This window comes from Gorilla gorilla, chromosome 20 (genome assembly GCF_029281585.2).
Source record: "Gorilla gorilla gorilla isolate KB3781 chromosome 20, NHGRI_mGorGor1-v2.1_pri, whole genome shotgun sequence".
NCBI lineage: Eukaryota > Metazoa > Chordata > Mammalia > Primates > Hominidae > Gorilla > Gorilla gorilla.
In genome coordinates, this window is record NC_073244.2 from 7,875,630 (window position 1) to 7,889,878 (window position 14,249).

The 14,249-nt window shown below is 59.1% G+C and overlaps 2 protein-coding genes across 4 annotated transcripts in view; one reads left to right on the forward strand and one right to left on the reverse strand.

Annotated features, from left to right (window-relative positions):
- On the forward strand, window positions 1-2,658 carry IZUMO4 (IZUMO family member 4). The gene is made up of 10 exons (XM_055371165.2): window positions 1-310; window positions 399-479; window positions 571-642; window positions 1,076-1,102; window positions 1,197-1,272; window positions 1,433-1,480; window positions 1,582-1,596; window positions 1,933-1,950; window positions 2,122-2,175; window positions 2,401-2,658. The coding sequence occupies exons 1-10, from the start codon at window positions 94-96 to the stop codon at window positions 2,489-2,491; spliced, it is 699 nt and encodes a 232-aa protein (XP_055227140.1). The 5' UTR covers window positions 1-93; the 3' UTR covers window positions 2,492-2,658.
- A 1,474-nt stretch (window positions 2,659-4,132) lies between these two features.
- Window positions 4,133-14,249, reverse strand: part of AP3D1 (adaptor related protein complex 3 subunit delta 1) — a 47,891-nt gene continuing 37,774 nt past the window's right edge. For all 3 annotated transcript variants that reach the window (XM_055371160.2, XM_055371161.2, XM_055371159.2), the window contains 7 exons: window positions 13,962-14,009; window positions 13,384-13,573; window positions 12,813-12,901; window positions 12,550-12,635; window positions 11,763-11,884; window positions 11,364-11,443; window positions 4,133-5,423 (listed from right to left, as the gene is read on the reverse strand). In XM_055371160.2, the coding sequence (XP_055227135.1) occupies window positions 5,328-5,423; window positions 11,364-11,443; window positions 11,763-11,884; window positions 12,550-12,635; window positions 12,813-12,901; window positions 13,384-13,573; window positions 13,962-14,009 (711 nt within the window). In that variant the 3' untranslated portion in view covers window positions 4,133-5,327. The remainder of the gene's footprint in view (window positions 5,424-11,363; window positions 11,444-11,762; window positions 11,885-12,549; window positions 12,636-12,812; window positions 12,902-13,383; window positions 13,574-13,961; window positions 14,010-14,249) is intronic.

The window sequence follows — 14,249 nt, forward strand, 5'->3', positions numbered from 1 at the left end:
CTAGCGCTCGAGTGGGGGCCGTTGGTTGGTGCGCGGCTGAAGGATGTGGCGCGAGCAGCGTCGTTGGTTGGCCGGCGGCGGGCCGGGACGGGCATGGCCCTGCTGCTGTGCCTGGTGTGCCTGACGGCGGCGCTGGCCCACGGCTGTCTGCACTGCCACAGCAACTTCTCCAAGAAGTTCTCCTTCTACCGCCACCATGTGAACTTCAAGTCCTGGTGGGTGGGCGACATCCCCGTGTCAGGGGCGCTGCTCACAGACTGGAGCGACGACACGATGAAGGAGCTGCACCTGGCCATCCCCGCCGAGATCAGTGAGTGCCGGAGCCCAGCCCAGTCCCCACTACCCCCCAGCGAGACCCCGGGGCAGGCCGGTCACCTGGCTTCTCCTCCTGCCCGCAGCCCGGGAGAAGCTGGACCAAGTGGCGACAGCAGTGTACCAGATGATGGATCAGCTGTACCAGGGGAAGATGTACTTCCCCGGTAAGGGGCGCGAAACCGAGGCGGGGCCCCCCCACCCCGGGACACCCCGCCCACCGCCTGAGCCTGACCTTCTCCTGCCTCGACTCCTCAGGGTATTTCCCCAACGAGCTGCGAAACATCTTCCGGGAGCAGGTGCACCTCATCCAGAACGCCATCATCGAAAGTGAGCAAATAAGGCTTCAGAGGAGGGAGGTGTTGCCCAGAGCCTCGGAGACCCACGGGGCTTGGCTGAGGCTGGAGGGATGTGAACAGGGCACCTGGCACCAGGCAGCTGGGGAGGAGGGCAGCTCTCCAGGGAGGGACCCAGCCCAGCACCTGAAGGATCAATGCCATCACCCCGGGGGTACCTCCCCTAAGTAGCCCCCAGAGGCGCTGGGAGTGTTGCCACCGCCCTCCCCTGAAGTTTGCTCCATCCCACGCTGGGGGTCAACCTGGGGACCCCTTCCCTCCGGGCCATGGACACACATACATGAAAACCAGGTGAGCCTGGGCCCCAGTGCCGAGGGACAGGCCCTGAGGCTTTGGAGGGTTGGGAGGAGGCAGGACTGGGGACAAGGCTGGGTCTGGTAAGATGGCGCTGTCCTGCCCTCCCACAGGCCGCATCGACTGTCAGCACCGCTGTGGTAAGCAAGGCTCTGTCCAGGCTGAGGGGCGCGCCGGTGGCAGCTCGGGGCCCTGGAGGCCGAGGGGAGCCCTGGCGGCTCTCGTGTGTTTCAGGCATCTTCCAGTACGAGACCATCTCCTGCAACAACTGCACAGACTCGCACGTCGCCTGCTTTGGCTATAACTGCGAGTAGGGCTCAGGCATCACACCCACCCGTGCCAGGGCCCTACTGTCCCTGGGGTCCCAGGCTCTCCTTGGAGGGGGCTCCCCGCCTTCCACCTGGCCGTCATCGGGGTAGGGCGGGGCCGTGGGTTCAGGGGCGCACCACTTCCAAGCGTGTGTCCCACAGGTCCTCGGCGCAGTGGAAGTCGGCTGTCCAGGGCCTCCTGAACTACGTGTGAGTGGGGTCTTTGGGTGGCAGCAAGCTCACCTGGGCCTGGGAGGGAACACTGGCCACGGCCACTCGGCCTCCTGAGTCCAAACCCACTGTCTTTGTAGAAATAACTGGCACAAGTAAGTCCCCTCCTCAAACCAACACAGGCAGTGTGTGTATGTGAGCACCTCGTGGGTGAGTATGTGTGGGGCACAGGCTGGCTCCCTCAACTCCCACGTCCTAGAGGGGCTCCCGAGGAGGTGGAACCTCAACCCAGCTCTGCGCAGGAGGCGGCTGCAGTCCCTTTCTCCCTCAAAGGTCTCCGACCCTCAGCTGGAGGCGGGCATCTCTCCTAAAGGGTCCCCATAGGGTCTGGTTCCACCCCATCCCAGGTCTGTGGTCAGAGCCTGGGAGGGTTCCCTACGATGGTTAGGGGTGCCCCATGGAGGGGCTGACTGCCCCACATTGCCTTTCAGACAGGACACGAGCATGAGGTAAGGCCGCCCTGACCTGGACTTCAGGGGGAGGGGGTAAAGGGAGAGAGGAGGGGGGCTAGGGGGTCCTCTAGATCAGTGGGGGCACTGCAGGTGGGGCTCTCCCTACACCTGGGACACCTGCTGGATGTCACCTCTGCAACCACACCCATGTGGTGGTTTCATGAACAAACCACGCTCCTCTGCCTTCTCCTGGCCTGGGACACACAGAGCCACCCCAGCCTTGTGAGTGACCCAGAGAAGGGAGGCCTCGGGAGAAGGGGTGCTCCTAAGCCAACACCAGCGTGCTGTGGCCTGCACACCCTTCTGAAATCCCAGGCACGAGGGTGTCGTGGATGTGGCCACACATAGGACCACATGTCCCAGCTGGGAGGAGAGGCCTGGGGCCCCCAGGGAGGGAGGCAGGGGGTGGGGGACATGGAGAGCTGAGGCAGCCTCGTCTCCCCGCAGCCTGGTATCGCCAGCCTTAAGGTGTCTGGAGCCCCCACACTTGGCCAACCTGACCTTGGAAGATGCTGCTGAGTGTCTCAAGCAGCATTGACAGCAGCTGGGCCTGCCCCAGGGCAACGTGGGGGCGGAGACTCAGCTGGACAGCCCCTGCCTGTCCCTCTGGAGCTGGGCTGCTGCTGCCTCAGGACCCCCCCTCCAACCCCGGACAGAGCTGAGCTGGCCAGGGCCAGGAGGGCGGGAGGGAGGGAATGGGGGTGGGCTGTGCGCAGCATCAGCGCCTGGGCAGGTCCGCAGAGCTGTGGGATGTGATTAAAGTCCCTGATGTTTCTCTTTGCAGAAGAGTTCTTGTCGGGGCAGGGGAAAGCCTCTAGGGGCTGGAGGTGGGCTTCTGGGGAGGCCTAAAGGTCCCAGACAGAGCAGGGCAGGTCCTGGCCTCGGGTCCACAGCCATGGGGGACCGACTCGGAGCCACACTCACAGGGCCTCAGGGAGTGTCCCCGGACTCCTAGGTGTGGGGCCGTGGCCCACCTGAGCGCACATGGGTAGGCTCACACAAGCCCACAGAGCGCCTGGGTTCTTCCACCCAAAGCGAGGCCACAGTGTGGCTGAGACCAGGGCCAGCACTACTGCATTTAGGTGTTGTAGTCACTTACGTCAGACCCGAGCCAAGGAAGGCAGGAACTATGGGCTGTCTCATCTGTGGCAGTGACAGGCGTGGCGTCATGGCCAGAGTCAGGGCCACGACGGCCTGACTCTGGCTGACGGGGCCTGACACACGGGAGGGAGGGAGTCGTGTTCCGTCTGTGCAGGGGCGCAGCTCCAAGTCCCATTCTCACTCGGGCGACCTCAGCCCGGCAGTCTCCTTGCTTCCTCGAGCGTCCCTTTGCTCCGGCACTGGGGTGGCTGCAGGACACCGGCGAGAACATCCTCAAGCACACTGTTGCTGCCACCATGGGTCCCACACACTGTCTTGTGGCCGCCTCAGGCTCCCGTCACGGGAGGGGTGCACGGGCACATTTGCTGAGGTCAGGAACGGCGTGTGGGAAGGTCACCAAGCGCCTCCCAGGCTCCCTGGGACATGGGAGCCACACGCATGTTGGGGGAGAATGTGGTAGTGGCCGCTGGGGACAGTGTCAGGAGTGATGGCGCTGGGTCCTGGCTGTGAAGGATGCTTCTTTCGAGGCCGGCAAGTGTGTTTAGGTAACGGCAAAGAGGCTCGCGGCAGGTGCTTTCAAGGCATGGTTTTCTAGAAAGGACGCTGGTGTGGGCTGGGGCTGGGGTCCCGTCTGTGCCGCTCTGAGCCCCCTGACACCCAACGCCCGCCACCATGGCTGCGTCTTGGGTTAGAGTGGACAGGGCTTCCCTTCACTGACCCAGCGTCACCTTGCTCGAGGCTCCCGTCTTCAAGGTGTAAGGCTGGTGTAAAGGAGGCAAATTCACCCAGGGGCGGGGTGGCTGCTCTTCCGCAGTTCTCAATTCTGGATCTGCCCCTGCCCCGGGGGCTCCTGGGGAAGGGGAGGGAAAGCAGGCACCTGCTCCCCTGCACGGCCTTGGGTGGAGATGCTGGGGACCGAGGCCACCACGGGGTGGGGGATTCCCTGGCCTGTGACTGCCCGAGCCCCAGGCCTGGATGGTGCTGGGGACCGAGGCCCCCTCCCAAGGGCCCGTGAGCTGAGGTGCAGAGGCTCCAGTCCTGCAGCGCCGCATGACCCAGGCCAGGCAGAAGACCCATGTGGAAATGCCTGTTTTACAACTTTATTGGATCATCTTGACACAAAATCATGACAGCAGCGTGATATGTCTCTCTGTTTATACGGGAATGTCGATAGCAAATAAATTCTTATGTAACACATCATACAATTTCAAATCCTGGAATCACTGCATGGGATTCTGTAATAGATTACATGCTAAAGTGACAGTTTTCGTCAAAAGGAAAAGATAAAATGTCATTATCTCTGAAGAAGGGTCAGTCCTGTGCCCACGCTGGCCGTGGGGAGTGAGCGGAGTCTCCTTGCCCTGCCTGGTGGGGGCTCTGCCTGTGAGGTGGCTCTCACAGGTCCTGCCCAAGGGCACTGGGCACACTCCTTCAACACAGAACAGCCCAGGTCCGGTGCTTCCAGGCCCTGCCCGGGCCTTCCTAAGGGTGCTGGGAAGGATGTGGGGAAACCGTGGTGCGCACAGTGGCAAGCAGGGAATGCAGACCACACACTCCCACCCCAAGCCCAAGCCGAGATGCACTTCTGCTGACCAGGAAGACGGGTGGCAGAGAGGCCTCATCCCACCCCGTCCACGGTTCTGACTGTAACCTCTCTTTGGCGTCCCTGGCCCCGCCCTGCCCACAGCCTGGCTGGCGCGTGGCCTGGGATCCCAAGACCCAGCCACCAGCCCACGAGCACACTGACAATGGACAACGCCTGGCAAGACCGCTTTCCCACTGTGGGTTCTGGGAGAGAAAACCTTGGCGACAGCGGCCCTTCCTTCCCCTCCCCCGGATGCAACCGTCAGGACCTTTGGGTCAAAAGCAGGCGACCCCAGAGGAGGCCACGTCAGCCCCGCCCTGTCCACCAAGTGCCCCTCACGTGGTGCCCATCAGGCCCTGGCCCAGGACAGGAGCCCCTGAAGCCACATTCAAGGACTCGGCCCCCAGCGCGGGGCAGGGCACAGACCCAGGTGGGGGAGTCCCTTGCTGGTTTGGGGGCAAGAAGGGGACTTCTTGCCAAAGAGAATGGGAAGAGTCACAGTAAAAAAGGATGGTCAGATAATTCAACGCAACAAATGACCTCGGATGTCTACACGGCGGACAACATGGAGTTAAATTAACACTCAGGCTTGGGTACAGTACACACGACTGAGGAGAGGCGAGACACGTCAGGGCTGCGGTCCCTGGGTACGTGCTCCGCGGGGTGGTGCGGGGCTCGCAGGCAGCTCTCAACACTTGGCCAGCGTCGCCTTCATCTCTTCTAACAAGTTGCTCAGTAGCGTGGAGTCACTGCACTTCCCGTCGACTGAGACAGAGTTCTCACCCTGTGTAAGGAAAAAGATGGATATTTTTAAGTGTGTGCAGGGGCTAGGCACGGTGGCTCAAGTCTGTAATCCCAGCATTTTGGGAGGCCAAGGTGGGTGGATCACCTGAGGTCAGGAGTTCAAAACCAGCCTGGTCAACATGGTGAAACCCTGTCTCTACTAAAAATACAAAAAATGGCCAGGTGTGGTGGCTCACGCCTGTAATCCCAGCACTTTAGGAGGCTGAGGCAGGCAGATCACGAGGTCAGGAGATCAAGACCATCCTGGCTAACGTGGTGAAACCCCATCTCTACTAAAAAATACAAAAAATTAGCCAGGTGTGGTGGTGGGTGCCTGTAGTCCCAGCTACTTGGGAGCCTGAGGCAGGAGAATGGCGTGAACCTGGGAGGTGGACCTTGCAGTGAGCCGAGATCGCGCCACTGCACTCCAGCCTGGGCGACACAGCGAGACTCTGTCTCAAAAAAAATAAAAATAAAAATAAATAAATAAATAGAATAAAAATAAAAAATTTGCCGGGCATGGTGGCAGGACACCTGTAATCCCAGCTACTTGGGAGGCTGAAGCAGGAGACTCTCTTGAACCCAGGGGGTGGAGGTTGCATGTGAGTTGAGATCATTCCACCACACTCCAGCCTGGGCAACAAGAGCAAAACTCCATCTCAAAAATAAATAAATAAAAGTACATGCAGGCCAGGCTGGGTGGCTCATGCCTGTGGTCCCAGCTATGCGGGAGGCTGAGGCGGGAGGGTCACTTGAGCCCAGGAGGTTGAAGTTGCAGTGAGCCGTGTTTGCACCACTGCACACCCACCTGGGCGATAAGAGTGAGATCCTACCTCAAAAAAATTAAAAAACAAACAAAAAACCACTATGTGCAAATATTGCCTCGCAGCTATATGTGTTGTCCTTTTAATTTTGCGAATTTGCTAATTATTAAAAAAAAAATGGGAAGGGCTCAGGTGAGGGAGCGGCCCACGGCACCTGGGTCTCCCGTGGGAGGGGCTCCAGCCTACATAGAAGTGGGAGCCGGCACCTGAGGGCCCTGAGGCAGCCAGAGGCAGCCGGGGATGAAGACCAGAATCCGAAGAGCTCCTGAGCTAGCAGACAGTTGAGCACTGTCTGTCCTTCCGCCCTCCTGCCACTGGGCCCCAGAAGTGACTGTGGAAGAAGCCAGCGGAGTGGGGTAACCAGAGCCCCCAGAGAAGGAGGTACGCAGGGAAAGCCACCCCGTGAAGCTGCTCACGATCTGCTAGGCTCACCCCATGCTGCGGATCCCGTTCCAAAGAGCAACCGAAGGCACTGAGTCCAGAGGCCGCTGCCGGGTCCCAAGGCCAGGGACAAGAGGCAGCACTGACAGGAGAGGCTGGGCAGGTGGTGGTGCGCTTGGGGCCACAGTCCCCAGAAGGCAGGGGGGACTTGCAGCTGGGACCTGACCACCCACGTCCTCCACAGGATGGAACAAGGCCCAGAGGCTCACAGCACTCCACGGAAAACGACCAGGAGAATCCACTCATACAGAGAGGCCCTCGGCAGACCCCAGTGCCAAGACCCCAGCGCTAAGGCACCAACACCAAGACACCAGTGCTAAGGCGCTAATGGCAAGGCTGTCGGTAGACCCCAATGCCAAGATCACATCACCCAGATGCCAACACCAAGGCACCAATGCCAAGGCCATCGGCAGACCAAACACCAAGACAGTAACACCTAGACCCTAATGCTGAAGCACCAATGCCAAGACCCCAGCCTCAAGACCCCAACACCAAGGCCGTGAGCAGACACCAACACCAAGACACCAACACCCAGACCCCAACGCCGTGGCACCAACTCCAAGACGCCAACACCCAGACCTCAACGCCAAGACACCAACACTCAGACTCCAACACTGAGACACCAACGCCGAGACCGCAACACCGAGACACCAACACTGAGATTCCAACACCGTGATGCCAAAACCCAGACCCCAACTCCAAGACGCCAACACCCAGACCCCAACGCCAAGACACCAACACCCAGACCCCAACACCCAGACCACAACACCGAGATGCCAACACCCAGACCCCAACACCGAGACCGCAACACCGAGATGCCAACACCCAGACCCCAACGCCAAGGCACCAACACCAAGACGCCAACACCCAGACCCCAATGCCGAGGCACCAACTCCAAGACGCCAACACCCAGACCCCAATGCCGAGGCACCAACTCCAAGACGCCAACACCCAGACCCCAACGCCAAGACACCAACGCCCAGACCCCAATGCCAAGACACCAACACCCAGACCCCAACGCCAAGACCCCAACGCCAAGGCCATTGGCAGAAACCAACACGAAGACCCCAACGTGCAGACCCCAACACCAAGGCCATCAGCGTACCAAGGTGGACGGACACTAGGACTCTCTGACACAAGTTTTTTTTGTTTTTGTTTTTTTTTTGGAATCTCACTCTGTTGCCCAGGCTAGAGTGCAGTGGCACAATCAGGGCTCACCGTAGCCTTGGACTCCTGGGCTCAAGAGATCCTCCCACCCCAGCCTCCCAAGTAGCAGGGAGTACAGGCTCACTGTACTAATTTCTTAGTACTGGCTAATTTTTAAAATTTTTTGTAGACCTGGGGTCTTGCCATGTTCCCAGGCTGGTCTCGACCTCCAGGGCTCAAGCGATCCTCCTGCCTCAGCCTCCCAAGTAGCTGGGACCACAGTCACACACCACCGTGCCCAGCTGGCCTAAGCTTTAACGTAGCTGTTAGGAAAATGCTCCAACAGATCACCAGGGCATCAGCAAAGACATGGAAGATACAAGAAGGGCCCAGTGGGAATTTCAGACCTGAAAAATAAGACCCTCCCTGTGTGGGCTCAATGGCAGAACAGCTAGGACGAGGCAGAGTGGTGAGCTTGGCAGGAGAGCAACAGCCATGAACCCATCTGAATACGGCCTCTGGGGCGTGAGGGGCAGCAGCCCAGGCTGGGGAGGTGTTGGGAGCAGGCCCCCCAAAACTGGCCATAAACAAAATCTCTGCAGCACTGTGGCATGTTCATAATGGCCCTAACGCCCACGCTGGAAGGCTGTGGGTTGACGGGAGTGAGGGCAAGGAATGTGTGGCCGGCCCAGGGTGGAAAGCCACTTGAAGGCATTCTTAAGCCGCAAACAACAGCATGAGCGAGCTGTGCCTTCAGGGCCTGCTCCTGCTGCAGGTAACTAGCCCAGCCTCTTCCTTTAATTCGGCCCATCCATTCGTTTCCCGTAGGGGATACTTTTCGTTAATTTAGTATCTATAGAAACAATGCTAATGACTGGCTTGCTGTTAATAAATATGTGGGTAAATCTCTGTTCAGGGCTCTCAGCTCTGAAGACTGTGAGACCCCTGATTTCCCACTTCACACCTCTGTATTTCTGTGTGAGTGTCTTTAATTCCTCTAGCACCACTGGGTTAGGGTCTCCCTGACCAAGCTGGTCTCGGCAGGGAGGAAGCGTGCAGCACCCAAAAAGCAGCAACAGATCAGCTCCAGCCGCCTCAGGCCCAGCAGACTGGCTGCTGTCAGCTGGGCGCGGGGGCTCATGCCTCTAATACCAGCACTTTGGGAGTCTGAGGCAGGCGGATCAGGAGTTTGAGACCAGCCTGACCAACATGGTGAAACCCCGGAAACCCCGTCTCTACTAAAGAGACAAAAAGATTATCCAGGCGTGGTGGTGGCAGCACCTGTAATCCCAGCTACTCAGGAGGCTGAGGCAGGAGAATCGCTTGAATCCGGGAGGAGCTTGCAGTGAGCTGAGATCGCACCACTGCACTCCAGCCTGGGCGACAGAGCGAGACTCCATCTCAAACAAAAAGAATGGCTGCTGTCAGCACGATGACGACAGGTGAAGAAACGGGGCCTCCTGCACGGCAGCAGGCGGGAAACAAAGTGCAGCACTGGGGAAGACAGTCTGGCAGCTCCTCCAAACCTCAAACGTGGCATTACCACAGGGCCCAGCAATCACACTCCCGGGTGTATATTCAACACAAATGGGCTCACTCCTGCAATCCCAGCACTTTGGGAGGCCGAGGCAGGCAGATCACCCGAGGTCAGGAGTTCCACATCAGTCTGGCCAACCTGGCAAAACCCCATCTCTACTAAAAATACAAAAATTAGTGGGGTGAGGTGGCATGTGCCTGTAATCCCAGCTACTGAGGAGGCTGAGGCAGGAGAACTGCTTGAACCTGGGAGGCGGAGGTTGTGGTGAGCCCTTGGCTCCACTGTACTCTAGCCTGGGTAACAGAACAAGACTCTGTTTCCAAAACAAATACAAAAACAAAAAAATAAAAAAAAACAAAAGTACTGAAGGCAGGGACTCCAACAGTTATTTGTTTAACAACAATGTTGATAGCAGCACAATTCACAACAGCCAGAAGGTGGGAGCAGCGATGGATGAGTGGACACACAGCATGGTCCATCCGCACAACAAAATATGATTCTGCTGTGAAAAGGAAGGGAATCCTGACAGAGGCTGCAATGTGGATGCACCTTAAGGACATGAGGCTAATAAGAGCAGCCAGACACAGAAGGATACATTCCGTGTGGTTCCACTCCTAGGAGGTCCCTAGAGCCATCAGATTCACAGAGACACAAAGTAGAATATATGGTGCCAGGGGCTGGGGAGGCAACGGGGAGTGAGTGTTTCATGGGAGGCAGTGAATCAGGAGAAAACTGAACATTAGGAATGAAAAGAACAGCAATGACAGGCCGGACGCAGTGGCTCACACCTGTAATCCCAGCACTTTGGGAGGCCAAGGCAGACAGATCACGAGGTCAGAAGATTGAGACCATCCTGGCTAACATGGTGAAACCCTGTCTCTACTAAAAATACAAAAAATTAGCCGGACATGGTGGCGGGCGCCTGTATTCCCAGCTACTGCGGAGGCTGAGGCAGAATGGCATGAGCCCGGGAGGCGGAGCTTGCAGTGAGCCGAGACCGCGCCACTGCAGTCCAGCCTGGGCGACAGAGCGAGACTCCATCTCAAAAAAAAAAAAAAAAGAAAAGTGCAATAAAATGGATAAACCTCTACCCAGGAGAACCAGGAAAAAAGAGACACAAACCGTGACCATCAGAACGGAAAGTGACCCGGTATCATCACAAGGAGCAGCGCGAATACGGCACGCACCACCACGCGTCAACTCAGTGACTGATGATTCCTTGCGCTAATTCTTTGAAAAGTACAAAACTACCAAACTCACCCAAGATGAACGGTAACTTGGGGATTCCTACAACTGTTAAAACAAAAAACTGAGTTTGTAGCTAAAAGCCTGCAGAAAAGGAACTCCCCAGGCCCGATGGTTTTCTGGTGAATTCTGTATACACATTTCTTTCTAAGGAAGAAATGCCACTCATCACACAGTCTGCCCCAAAACAGAGAGGACACACTCTCCTGCACATCTGATGAAGCCACTGGATGACAAAACCAAAGAAGGCACCAGAAAAGAAAAGACCCAACTCCTCATATACAGGCACAAAAGCCCTCAACAAAATATTCACACACTGCGTTTGGCAGTCGACACACTGCGAAGACAACCACCCTGCAGTACTCAGGAGAGGGAGGCCCGGAGCGGAGGGAGCGAGGAGTCATTCTAGAAGCGCAGCAGTGAGAGGTGGAGAGTCCGACCCCAGGGCCTTGGCTGCCTTGTGCACAGGGGTGGGGTGGGGGGCAGGAGTGCAGTGGGAGTGGGGCCCCTGGAGCCATGTGTCAGCCTGCGGTGAGCAGCGCAGCAGGAGGCAGAAGCCCTGTCTTGCTGAGGGAGAGTCTGTGCTGCTGAGTGGGGCTGGCACAGGTGAGGGGCTCATGGCAGCAGTGCTGCCATCACTGTCCTTGAGCCCTCCAAGTCCCAAAGCTCGCCTCTGGGGATGAAGGCCTGGGCATGACCCCAGGAGAGGCGGCAGGAGCCAGGGTGTGCACAGCAGCCCGAGGCTCACCTTTTTCACCAGGAGGCAGACATGGTGGCCCTGGATGGAGCGGCTGTACATGGAGGCGCAGGAGTCCACTCGCTCCACAACTGCAACAGAGCGGGCAGTGTTAGGCTTCCCGGACATTGCATGGCTGCAGCCCCACCCCCAGAGCAGGGGCCACCTTCCTGGGCTGCCCTTGGCCACAGCTTCAGGAGGCCTGTAGGAGCAGGGTGTGGCCCTGGGAGGCCTGGGGTGTGGGGAATGCAGCCCCCGCACCAGCTCCCAGGCCTCGGGGCCACCAGCCACCCGGGATCCCAAAGGGTGTGAGTTTGGGTGGGAGAGCCACAGGCCCGGCTCCAACAGGAAGGGACAGCTGCCGCATGCGTGAAAGCCCCGTGCAATCCATCAGCCCCTCACTCTCCTTACCGGAAAAATGGTGGTGAAAACAGATCTTCGCCAAAAGATTCTGGAAGGACATCCGAATGCCATCGACTTTGACTGAGCTCATGCTCAAATCCCCAGACTCCAGCAACTTAGCAAAGGCGTCACTGTGGGAGGGACAGGGAGGCTGACTGCGGTGGGGCCGGGCTCCTCAGGCTTCCTGGCACAGAGGCCAACAAAACCTGCCACACACGCTGCGCCTGGACACCCTCCTGTGTGTCTGGGCCGGGAGGTCTTGGGGGTCCTGGAAGGTGTGGCTCATTTTCATGTGCGGAAGCCGTCACACCCAGAAACTGACAATGACTTGTCTTTAAAGAGGTCACAGAGGTGCCTGAAGCCATGGGATGGGCCCTCCTCCGACAAGGACAGATGTCCTGTAGGAAGGGACTGGGGGAATAGGCTAGGATGCAGGCACGCAGAGGACGGCCTGTGAGGACTCAGGGGGCAGGGGGTGCTACACGCCAAGCCGTGCCGAGGAGAGGCTTCAGGAGGAGCCCGCCCTGCTGGCTCCTTGGTCTCACCCCTCCAGCCTTCAGGACTTCCAGGAGCCTGGACCTCTATGGGTGACGCTGCCTGGCCTGTGGCTTCAACTACATGGCCCCGGCTGGCGCAGACACCAGGCAGCCTGACCTGCACCAGTCACGAGCCAGCGCCTCCAAATCCGTCTCTAAAGTCCTGCCCAGAAGCCTCAGTCCCCGGGGCACAGGTGTCTGCAAGGTAGAGGGGAGGCGGAGGGGGTTCGGGGACACAGGGGAGTGGGCCTGGGCCCCACCTGTAGCAGGGAGTGGTGATCAAGTAGGAGCTGCAACTGAAGTGCAGCCTGAAGTCCAGCTTCTCGTGGGTCGCACCCTCGTCATTCTGCGGTGGAGCGAAGGTGGTGCAGTTGAGTGGGGAGTCGGGCCCAGCTCAGGGCTCAGGGCTCCCCAGGCAGGTGGCCCACTTCCCCTAGGGACACCTGGACACCCACTGCGATGGGGCAGGAGGAGCCCCTGCCTGCAGAGTCGGCTCCTCAACGCCAAGTGGAGCCTTGCATACCTTGGCAATGAAGGACAGGGTCCCCTTGAGCTTCTGCGCCATGACGATGCTCTGGATGGTAAACACATACTGGGCTTCGTTGGAGACGCCTGGCGGGGGCGAGAGGGAGTGGGGCCTGAGACGCAGTGGGGGCTCAGCATGGATGGGGCCTCCAGGTCTGTCCTCAGTCCCAAGTCCTCTGTGGCTGATTAGGAAACTGAGCTCAGCCCCCAAGGGAGCACCAGGGGACAGGAGCAGAAACAAGAGGCTACTGGTGTCCCTAATTTGGCCTGGACTTGGTCCCATCCCTGTTTCAGAGGGCAGACTTGGCCACTGGAACCGTGGAACCCAAGAAGGCCCCAGAATCCAGCCCCCAGCCCAACCCTGGGGACTCTAGCCAGGTCCACCCGAGGCCATCGCGCTTCTCAGAGAGCTGTGGCGAGACCCCGACACTCAGGAGGTACTGAGGTGCAGCCTGGGGACAAAGGGGACATGGGGAGGAAGCAACAAGAACCAGCAGATCCGGGCAGTCACCAGCTGCCACTGCGCTCCCACAGTCCCCAGGAGAGGCCGTGAGTGGGGCAGGGCTCACCTGGGGGCAGCTGGAAAGGCACGGGGACGCCATCGTGGACAGAGGAGCCCTGCGGCCGGGCCATCCTGGCATTGAGTGAGTCCAGCACGCTGAGCTCCATGCCCTTGAGGATGCTGCTGCTCCTGTTCTCCAGCACGATGGCCACGGTGACCTGGCTGTCCTCCTGCAGACTGCCCCGGATGTCACAGGTCTGCAGGGCATGGCCAGTGTTAGCAGGGCAGGCGGGCCCACCACAGGGAACAGGCACAGCCACCTGTCTCTTAGTGACCACAGAGGCAGCAGGGGTCCCACAGGCACAGGAAGGCACGGAGAGGGGCGCCCCCTAGCCGCAGCCCGAGCGCCTCCTGTGGCTGCTGTTTGAGTGCATGGCGGGGACCCTCCTGCCAGTCCAAGTCTCAGGGCATGTCTCCAACCTTACCCCAAGCCAGAGGTGCTGCCCAAGCAACGCCCCTGCCAGGGATCACAGGCCCTGGGTATACCAACATCCGGGAGCTGTGGGGGCTGCCCGGGTTCCGCGCGATCCCATGCCAAAGAGTGTGGGCTGGCCCACCCTGCCCCCGGGAGCGGCTGCCACTCACCATTTTAACATAGGAATTTTCAGCGAGGAGGGAGTAGCTGGACTCAGGCTGGAAATAGAAAAGGCGCATCAGCCTTGGGGGCCCCGAGCTCCGTCTCAACGAAGACTCCAGTACGGCCCAATACCCCAGGTCGAATGCCACAACTCCAAGAATGCTTGGGGCAAGGGGCTTCAAAGGAGCCGATGAGGGATCCCCGGCTCCCAGGACCACACAGCCCACCACGAGGGTGCCTAATGTGGGGCTGCGGGCCAGGGCCAGTCCCCTGCCCCGGCCAGGCTCAGCTTCTTC